Source organism: Microtus oregoni, unplaced genomic scaffold (assembly GCF_018167655.1).
Source record: "Microtus oregoni isolate MIOR12 unplaced genomic scaffold, Mior012 000025F_ref0000491, whole genome shotgun sequence".
In the NCBI taxonomy this organism is placed as follows: Eukaryota; Metazoa; Chordata; class Mammalia; order Rodentia; family Cricetidae; genus Microtus; species Microtus oregoni.
The window spans coordinates 36,175,848-36,187,141 of NW_024543084.1; the positions used below are offsets into that span (position 1 = coordinate 36,175,848).

An 11,294-nucleotide genomic window follows, 5' to 3' on the forward strand; every position below is an offset into this window, starting at 1 on the left:
GTGTAATTTATGTGTATAAAAGCAGTATCGTTCTCAATTATCTACTATTCAAGGTTTATGAATATCAATAGCTATGAAAGAGAAAAAAGCATTCTCTTCCTTTCTTACCACTGCTCTAAACCAGCAATAACATCAAGGACAAGCAGGAATCTTGAAGATCTTGACAAGGGACTCCCAAGTCATGAAACTCATGTTTTGTTTTGTTTTTTGTTATTTTAATTCTATACCAGTGTTGAAATAGAAAATAATTAAGATATTTATAAGGTGGGTACTGCTAAAAAAATTTTCCTTAAAAGATTACAGTCCAATTCCAAAACAGTTTTACTTTTCTTTTTTCTGTTTATTATGTGCTACTGCAGAATCTAAGACAATTTAAAGTTCAAACAAATTTAGAGTTGGAATATAAATATATATTAGTCACATAAATACATATATAAAGAAAGAAAGCTGGGAACACATCAATCTTTAATTTACAGAAGACTGAAAACACACAACCAACTCTGCATCCCTGAGCTTCACAGCTCAGGAATCTTCTTCCTTCTTTTATTAAATATTTTATTTATTTATTATGTATACAATATTCTGTCTGTGTGTTTGCCTGCAGGCCAGAAGAGAGCATCAGATCTCATTTTTGATGGTTGTGAGCCACCATGTGGTTGTTGGGAATTGAAATCAGGACCTTTAGAAGAGTAGGCAGTGCTCTTAACCACTGAGCCATCTCTCCAGCCCCTCTTCTTCCTTCTTGCATGGTTATACTAACAATGATTTTCCCAATCCCACAACATACTTCATTCAGCTATAAAATGCAATACCCAAAACAATGCAATTAAGATATCTAAAAATTGACAATTACATTCACACAAAAATGTCGCAGGTTTTAAGGTTTCAAAAGCACCATTGGACAGTTCCCTGAAAAGAAATCCTTTAAAAAAAACCAAATATACTTGTTTGCTAACTAAAGTGGAATTTGTGGGATATTGTGAAATCAGTGAGATATGACTATAGAGAAGCAGTATTACCCTGAATTGGCTCTTGTGAAAAAAACTCATAAATAAGAAAGAATTTCAAGAGCTTCTTCCCAGCCATTCAGCAAGTTAGCATTATAAAATCAGCATAACTCTCCAACTTTTTGAAAAGGCCTTCTTAATTCAGCTCCCAAATAATTTCTTGTGTGTGCTGCTCAAATGTCTCCTGCAGAGGTCTGTGGAAGCACATGAATGTGACAGGGCAGCCCCCCATCTTCTTTACCCCTTGTTTGACCATTCTCCGGCTTCATCACCATCTTACTGGCCACAGATTCTGTTCATTTAATATATATCTCAACTTATTAAATGAAAGTTCTACATAGGAATTACTTTACTTTAAAAATTTTTAGTTAATTTATCACTCTGTGTGTGTGTGTGTCCGCACATGCACCCATGTGCCATAGCATGCATGCATAGATCAGATGATAATCTGCAGGAGTCATTCTCTCCTCCTACCACCTGAGTTCCAGGAATCAGTCTTGAGGGCAAGTGCCCTTACCCACTGAGCCATCTTGCTAGCGCTAATCATCACTTTTGTTCAGTGCTGAGGCTGGAACTTACAGCTTCACTCAAGTACTCTAACCATGGAGCTACCGTCTCAACCCCAAGAATGCTTATGTGCTTTGCCTCCTAAATATCCACATCTAGAGAAGTCTACGTGAGGGCTTTCTACTATCTGAATTAATGGTGCTTTTACACTGCTGTATTTTAAACAATAAGCACTATTGTAACATTAAAAAAAAAAGCATTTTAATTCACAAACATCCCAAACTGTGCTGTCTATAAAGCATGGATGAAAAGTAAACACAACTAATTAAAATAAGGACACATATGTTTTTATGAAAACATATGAATATAAACAATTTATTTCCAAAAAGTAAGAAAGGGAATTAGGAGTGGGAGACCCAGGAGGAGTTGGGGGGTAATATAATCAAAATACAATATATGCATGTATGAAAATTCTCAATAACAAATATATCTTAAAAGAAATCAAAAGTAAAGTGTGTCAGACTTTTTCAGAGAAGAACTGAAGTAAAGCTGACATATGAACCTCATGCCTCCTGCTACAAAACTAAAAGCTGCATGGGAAGCATGTTCAAACTGTAGAACAGTTTATGATTTGACACCAACAGGCAGACAGGAAGGGTAGAATGCAGTTAGGAGCCTTCAGTTTCCGTTTTTATAAAATAAAGAATTCAGGGCCTAAAATAAGCTATAGAAATAAATTCAAAAGCATTTTGTTGTCAACCTTACCAATAATGGGAAAACACTAGAAGAGAAAATACAGTGTGTTGCTCACTTATAATTCTTGTTACGGTAAAATCATCTTTTATAGAACCAGAAACGACAACATTTCCATCTCCATGGAAATAATATTCCCCAGAATGTGACACTAAGAAATAGAGGATTATGCAGATGTTCACAATACAAGAGTACTCGTAGGATATGGGATTTGTTGGGGACTAAAGAGAACACAGGTTCATAATCAGATGAGTTTTGGACTTTGGTTCTGCCATTCACTTTCATCATAGATAATTTAAGCCCCAGGATTTTAATTTTGTTTTGCTTTTGTTGCTTTTGTTGTTTATTCTGCTTTATATGTTCTTAATATTTATTTATTTATTTTATGTATATGACTGTTCTATCTGCATGTATGACTTTATGCCAAAAGAGGGCATCAGATCCCACTATAGATGGCTGTAAGTTACCATGAGAATTGGACTTAGGACCTCTGGAAAAGCAGTCAGTGTCATAACTACTGAGCAATCTCTCCAACCTCCCTGTTTTGTATTTTTAATATATATATATATATATATATATATATATATAGAGAGAGAGAGAGAGAGAGAGAGAGAGAGACCTATCTTATAAATCTGTTCAGGACATAGAGATAGCATAAACCATCTAATTCTAGGCCTGGCACATCCCTGGTTATGGCTTGTGGACATCCCTATTTCTGAATGCCTCTATTGACTTCAATGCACTAGCCTATCACTGGGAATTCTAACAGCACTGGTTGGTGTTACTACCATTGTCAATCACCTCATAGCAGCCAAAGAAAATACTTATTTGAGGCAAAACAAAAGGTTCTTGAGGTTTTTTTTGGGGGGGGGTGTTTTTTGTTTTTCATTTTTGGGTGGTGTTTTTAGTTTCATTTGTTTTTTAAGTTCAGGGGCTGTGCTGTAGCTCAATGGTAAAGTGTTTGGTTACCACTGTACCAATTATACCAATGTAAAACACTCTGTGTTACATACCCAGCAGTGTGTGCGCGCGCGTGCAAGTGCCTTTACCCACTGAGCCATCTTGTTGGCCCTAATTATTATTTTGTAATAAACAATATATGTAGTAAAATACTAAGAATAACATATATAATAAAACTATGTCATAGTTTCTGACTACAGTTATGAAGCATGATATACCATAATAGCATCTTAAAACAAAAAGAACTTGGAGGGGGAGAATGATGAAAGAGTTGTCCCAATGAGGGTGCACTTCGGGGTCAGGAAGAAACCTCATGTCAGGGAAATTCAAGGAATTCACAAGGATGGTCCCAGCGAGGACTCCTAGCCATAGTAGAGAGGGTCCCTGAACTGGACATTTCTTATATTCAGATTGATGACTACCTTAATTGTCATTAGAGCGTCTTCATCCAGTAACTGATGGAAACAGATGCAGAGAACCATACCAAAGCACTGGGCCAAACTCCAAGTATCCTGTTGAAGAAAGGAAGGAACCCACGGAAACAACTAATCTGGGCTCATAGGAGCTCAAAGACTCTGGACCAATAGTGAAGGATCCTGCATGGACTGACCTAAGCCCTCTTCATATATGTGACAGTTGTGTAGCTTGATCTACTTGTGGGACTCCTAACACTGGGATCCTTAACTCTTAAGCTAAGTTTTGGGAACCTATTCATCATATTGGGTTGCCTTGCCCAGTCTTAATAGAAGGGGAAAAGCTTAGTCCTACCTCAACTTGATATGCCATACATAACACCCACGGGAGGCCTGCCCTTCTCTGAACAGAAACAAAGGGGAGGCAAGCAGGGCCAGGGGCGGGAAGGAACAAGAGGAGAGGAGGGAGGGGAAACTGAGATCAGGATGTAAAATAAATGAAAAAATAATTAAAAACAACAAAAAAGGAATTTCAGCCATCATTTAATAAGAATCCTGAATCCTCTGTGGAGTTTAGATGACATAAACAATTTTTTTAAAAGCTTCTAGCTTCATCTCTTACTCCAAGAGACAGCATTTATTTTTTTTGTATTTTTGAACCTTCCAATTACAAGACAGGATTTCTTTCTCTATTAGAATGTCTAGGAGAAGACAATGTAAGAGATAATGTATAAACTTCACTATACTTATATACTTTTAGAAATAACCTTTATTGCCTTGGTTCGGGAGAAAAGAAAGGTTAGTCTATATAATGACAATTCTACAATATAAAGCCAACTTCAAAAGATCCATCTTTAGTATATATTTGCATTCTCATAACAAAATACATGTTCGAAACTATCTTCTGAATACATAAAGGAGACATACCTGGAATGATATCATTGACGTGCAGAAGAATTGTACTTTCAACACTTGCAAAGCTACAAAGTTGTACTCCATCAAACATTCCATCCCAGTTGCCAATAGGGTTATCCTTGAAATGCCAAAAAAGTAAACCTTTATATACCTTTGTCAATAAATATAAATGTGAACGCCAACATTTCTTTCAAAAGTATTACCTAAGATATCTTTCATAGAAAAATGTTAACTATTTTGCCCAAAAGAAAGGCTGTATTAGAAATATCTGCTAAAGTAACAACATTTTACAATAAAAATAATAACAATCAACTTACAGCAAACACACAAAATAATGAATCAAAAGCATTTTTCATACTTTAATCTGCAGTAATAACACCAGCTGAGGTTTAAAGAGACATTGTCTGCAAAAGAAAACTTACTAGGATTGCATTATTTTACCCAGAAACCTACCCTTAAAGTTAATCACACATCTGCATCCCCTGGGCATTTTGCTCACTGTATTACTGTGTGTCTTTTTATAAACAGAAGAGCAGTTACTTCAGAATTCTCTTGTTATCTGTGGGTATACAAGACTTTCCTCAAAAAATGGGGAAAGTCTTGATTTTCTAAGTTATTCTCTACTGTGTCACCAGCACAGGAGTTATTCGTGAGGCACAAGCAGATGGTCATGAAACAACTGCCCTGAGAACCAGTGAGGAATGTTAGCGTGTCCCTGGAAGCAGACAGCCATGAGTAAAGTTGGGATCGACCAACTTTCTTATCAAGAAGTCTAACGGGACTGTTTGGAGCTGATGCTCGCATAAATCAAACAATGGACAGAACTTGTGTGGAGTTGGCAGGCAAGTCTCAAGACAGCCTGCCTGGGCTAAATAAGATGACCTCCTAGGTCACCATTAAGAAGGGAGAGGACCCAAACAGTTCCTGTAACATCTAAAGCCTGGCCCAAGAAACCTATAGCAAGGGGAGACTAAGTCCAAAAACTAATGGCCTTCTTTCTCCAACATTCTCTCTACCCAGTCTACAACTCCTCTGAAACACTAAACTCTCATTTAGAGAATTCTTGTTCTTAATTATTAACGATTCTGAGAGACCCACGGGTCTTACTCTGGCTCTAATTTCACATAGCGAGAGTCTGGCAAATTCTTATTTTGTACCTAACTAATGAGCCATCTTACACAATTTCTAAGTACAAGGCAACAGAAACACATTGGAACATTCATACCCAACCATCTCTGTAGAGCATTTATGAATAAATAAAAATGATTATTAAAAATATTCACTGTGTGAGTCTGCTGCTCATAATCCTCTCCCAACACACCCTGGTAAGAACAATTATGAAGGAATCTCCTTTATCCATAATGAACTTTTGCCTATACTTTCAGTCTAAGATAAAAATGTTCTCAACTTCTTTCTCCTCATTCTCTTAGGGCCACGTTAACTCACTATGTGCACTGGAATGCATCCATTGTTAGCGAGTATGGTTATTCAGTAATAAAATGAGTGACACAAACAAAAGGAGTCATATTATACCATATGACCTCACTTCTGAGGTACCTACAGCAGGCAAACACCCAGTCTGTAGTTACCAGGCATGGGCAAACTGGGCAGAATTTATTTAATAGAAACAGAGCACAGCACAGGATGATGAAAAAGTTCTGTAGACAGACAGTGGAGAGGCCATGATGAGAATATGCCAAATGATTTGAACTGTTAGTGTAACCATGGTTACACTGGAGCCTTTCTTATACACAGTTTGCCGCAATAAGAAAACAGTTTTTAGACAGTGAAAATCCTGTGGGAATACTCTGTCAACTCAAAAAGCAGTATGATTCTTTTCCTGAGTATTTTCTATTAATAACTTTCTACATTCATTATTATGAGAAAATTAATTAAATGTTAGCAAATATACAAAAAGTATCAAAAGTATTTTTAAATTAAAGGAAAACACAGTATCATACAATATATTTGGACTTAGTCAGAGAAATGTCAGTTTGTTTTATTGTTTTGGTTTGGTTTTTGTTTTTGTCTACTGGTCAGTTAAAATAAGGATAATTAAAAGACTGAGATTATTATCCCAGTTTCTTAAAACACGAAAAAATTTGGGAAATGTATTGTTTCTGCTCACATTCCTACTGTAATGTTTCTGTACGAAAGACAAACTGGAATATCTTCTTTAAAATACTGTAAATTTGAGGAATACAAAGTGTTCAATTTATTCCTAAATTAATAATAAAATTAATATATATATTCACAATAATAAAACTCAAAAAATCCTTACCATGTCCACACCAACAAAATATCCTAGACTCTCTATTTCTGGCAAAACATCACAGAATATTACTTTTCCAGATTCAACACTTTCTCCGACCTTCAAAGATACTCTGGAGTTTTTTTCCAAAGGGGGAGGTTCAGCCTGCATGGTATCCCCTAGGGCTGCAAAATCACTTTCCAATCCATTGTCATCATCGTCTATGGGCTCCAGCTTGTCCAATGCCACAAACACGCCACAATCTTCATCACACTGAAAAAGCTGTTTCTCTTGATATACCCCATCAGTGAAACCTTGGCCACGATGTTCTTCCTAGTTTTCAAAGTTTTTTTTAAAAAGAGATATAAAAAGATTATCCATTAAAGGGATTTCAGGAAATTACTTTGGAAAAACTCTAAATAATATCCATAATATGAAATATGACTAGAGCTGCTGTTGGGTTTAGGGTATTTAAAGAATAAAGAAGCTGTATCTGATCATGAAACTAACTCATAATTTCAGATCATAATTCTTTTGAGAAAGAGTGAGGATTAAATTTACAACATAGTACTACCACAACTTTTGTCATGAACAGGCATTCAACTTTAACCAAACAGCAGCATCAGCTCCATTTACTGAGAACAAACTCTAACCATCTACAGCCATCCACCGTACAACTACTATAAGTCATGTGTGCTCTAAGCACTTCACAGATGAGGAACAGGTTAGGAGAACTTGATGTAGGTTAAGTAGCTGGCAATCCTGCTAGTACATACCATAGCTGGCAGTCACAGCCTAATTATTTCACTGCTCGAAAAGCCAAATCAAGAAGCAAGTAAAGCGTGACCTCTCTCTACTCCTGAGAGTGTCCAAATGTGAACCAATAGTCAGTTTGGAATATAGAATTCTTAGATATGTTGCCACGGCACATAAGTTCCAAGGCAGTTTATACATTCCGGGAATAAGCATGAGCAAACTGAAATTGCTGCAACACACTTCAAAAATTTTACCTCTAAACAGTTATACTTAGTAGCATACACTAAGAACTGGGAATCTTGTGGGTACTATCACAAGATAGTTCACAATTTTTTTTTTTGTGATTTTATGTATTTCTTTTTTTTTTTAATAATTTTTTTTATTAAGAAAAGAAGAAAAAAAACATAAACAAAAAACAAGTTTCCACCTCCTCCCAGCCTCCCATTTCCCTCCCCCTCCTCCCCCCCTTCTCCCACCCTTCTACCCCTCCCCCCACTCCTCTCCCCCTCCCTCTCCAGTCCACAGAGCAGTCCAGGTTCCCTGCCCTGTGGTAAGTCCTAGGTCCTCCCCCCTCCGTCCATATCTAGGAAGGTGTAGTTCACAATTTTTTAAGTGTTTATAATTACAATTGGCAGTGTTAACTTTTAATATAGGAAACTTAAAATCTTCTTAGATATGAAGTCCAGAATAAAGACTTGTAAGTTTCTACCGTAAGAGATAACTTTTTAAAGTTTTCAAGAATTGTCTTTATATCCTCTCAATTTATCATTAAATAAATTTGGGGGCTGGACTATAGCTCAGAGGCAGAGGGTCCTGAGGTCCATCCTGAGAACTATACTAAAAACAAACAAACATAAAACACAAATCTTATAAAGGGGAAAATATGTGCTCGTGGTCTCTCGCTCACGCGCACACTCGCTTTCTCATACGCGCTCTCTCTCTCTCCTTCTCTCTCTCAAATGTCCTAGCAAACTTACCAGCAATTCTACTCCAAAGAAAATCCCCGACACTGTCCTGTCCGCTAATAACGGTCCTCTGAAGCGCACAACTCCTGGAAATTTCTCTTCCCCAGATCGCAGCTGTACTTTCACAGGGCTGCCCACATCTACCTGGAGGCCTTTAGTTAGTCGAATTCTGTTTCTAAATAGGCTGAGCCTCTCCTCACAGTTGGTAATTGCCAACAGTAACTCTGTAAATTTCTCAGTAATGTGATTAGAGAAGGTAGGGAGTAAAACAAAAGAGACTTTGGAGCCTAAGAATGATTGTGTGTGGTTCCTGAGTCTTGGCTGTTTACCTGGCCCCGGGAGGAGTCCGGCCAAGCTGGAGTACCCGTGTAGAGGTGCAGGAGCAAGTGTTCCAGGGATTGAATGCCATGTTCAGGAAAACGGATGGTTTGGGAATATGGTAAAAGACAGGCAACCTGAGCCCTTTAGGCCAGCTTCCATTTAAGATGTAATTAGATTGTCCATGGCTGCTCACATCAGGCTCGCTCATTCATAATGTACCCTCCATGTTCAGATCCAAAGTGTCTGGGTCAAGTGGAAATCAAACTAGTCTCTGAAAATTGAGATAGGACCTGTGTAATAGGCCAATCAATGCAATAAATTCTGCTCAAATCCAGACATCTTGGGTTTCAGAAGAACTCCTTCAAAGCTTGAGATTTCCCATTTGTCCTGTCTTTACTCATCTTATCTAAAGCAAACCAAACCAAACAAAACGAAGATACAGTCTAGTGCATAGAAGTGTTGGCATTGCCATTCTACCCTAAGCAACAAGCTTAGAGATGTGGAGTCACAGGCAAACCAGCACCCCAAGTTAGAGAAAGTGAGGAGAATGCCCAAGCTCTTATCTCTGCCGGAACCAGGACAGGGAAACCTGAGCTATAACTGGTAAACTGCCAGGAGTTCTATGTGAACAAATCAGAGAGTGAAAACTTAGGTCAGCACCTCACAGGCCAGAGAAAAAGCCCCTCTGCTTCTGCAGGGCAAGGGAAAGAATATTCAAAAATTATCCCAAGTGCCGCACTCTTCTTAGCAAGGCCTGCCTTGGGAGGAATGTCTGGTGAGAGCTCGGCCAGCTGGGGTTTTCTACAGCCTGATTAGGCTGGAAAAGGGAAACGCGAGCCATCTTGTTCTGTCCAAGGGTGAGGAGAGCTCAGAAGTAAACTCTGTGATGTGTTCACTGTGAAGTCCTCTGTCACAAGACTGGGTCACATCACAGAACTGTAGAACCCTTCCCATCTGCACACCACACTACCTCATGACCAGTGACTGACAGTAGTTGCTTTTACCCATACAGTGATTAAAAAAACTTCCAAGAGCTGGGCGGTGGTGGCACATGCCTTTAATCCCAGCACTTGGGAGGCAGAGGCAGGTGGATCTCTGTGAGTTCGAGACCAGCCTGGTCCACAAGAGCTAGTTCCAGGACAGGCTCCAAAACCACAGAGAAACCCAGTCTCGAAAAACCAAAAAAAAAAAAAAAAGAAAAAGAAAAAAAAAAAAGAAAACAACTCTGTTCAAGAGGACAAAACAACAGCCTACAGAATGGGAAAAGATCTTTACCAACCCCGTATCAGACAGAGGTCTGATCTCCAAAATATATAAAGAACTCCAGAAATTAGACATCAAAATTCTAAATAACCCAATTAAAAAATGGGTTACGAAACTAAATGGAGAATTCTCAACAGAAGAATCTAAAATGGCTGAAAGACACTTAAGGAAATGATCAACATCCTCAGTCATCAGAGAAATGTAAATCAAAACAACTCTGAGATTCCATCTTACACCTGTAAGAATGGCCAAGGTCAAAAACACTGAAGACAACTTATGCTGGAGAGGTTGTGGGGAAAAGGGAATACTTCTGCATTGCTGGAGGGAATGCAAGCTGGTACAACCCCTTTGGATATCTGTATGGCGATTTCTCAGAAAATTAGGAAACAACCTTCTCCAAGACCCAGCAATAAGACTTTGGAGTATATATATCCAAAGGATGCTCAACCATGCCACAAGGACATGTGCTCAACTATGTTCATAGCAGCATTGTTTGCCATAGCCAGAACCTGAAAACAGCCTAAATGCCCCTCGACTGAAGAATGGATAAGGAAAATGTGGTACATTTACACAATGGAGTACTACACAGCAGAAAAAATAAAGACATCTTGAAATTTGCAGGCAAATGGATGGAGCTAGAAAACATTATATTGAGTCATGTAACCCAGACCCAGAAAGACAATTATCATATGTACTTACTCATAAGTGGTTTTTAAACATAAAGCAAAGAAAATCAGCCCACAAATCACAATCCCAGAGAACCTAGACAACAATGAGGACACTAAGAGAGACATACATAGATATAATCTACATGGAAAGTAGAAAAAGACAAGATTGCCTGAGTAAATTGGGAGGATGGGGACCTTGGGAGAGGGTTGAAGGGGAGGGGAGAGGATGGAAGGGAAGCAGAGAAAAATGTAGAGCTCTATAAAATCAATTAAAAAATTCTAAGAAATATGAAACGGCAAAAGCACATTACGACCAAGCAAAGCAAGCATGAGTGAGAATCAGCTTCAAATAAGCATGAACAATAAAGTTATCAGACTGAGAATTTAAAACAAACACAAATAAACTGCTTGTGATGGCCCCTAGCTTTACGGCCAGAACTTGGCCGGCTGAGGCAGGGAAAGCACAGTGAGCTGGGCTAGCTTGGGCTACATAGTGCCTTCAAGGCCAGCCTGGA

At 38.3% G+C, this 11,294-nt stretch overlaps 1 protein-coding gene across 1 annotated transcript in view; it reads right to left on the bottom strand.

Annotated features, from left to right (window-relative positions):
- LOC121462694 (ubiquitin carboxyl-terminal hydrolase CYLD-like) overlaps positions 1-8,844 on the bottom strand; it is a 46,418-nt gene extending 37,574 nt beyond the window's left edge. The window contains exons 1-3 of the mRNA XM_041674513.1: positions 8,540-8,844; positions 6,837-7,139; positions 4,568-4,673 (exon numbers count right to left, since the gene is read on the bottom strand). Of these exons, the coding sequence (XP_041530447.1) occupies positions 4,568-4,673; positions 6,837-6,977 (247 nt within the window). The 5' untranslated portion in view covers positions 6,978-7,139; positions 8,540-8,844. The remainder of the gene's footprint in view (positions 1-4,567; positions 4,674-6,836; positions 7,140-8,539) is intronic.
- Positions 8,845-11,294: the final 2,450 nt, after the last annotated feature.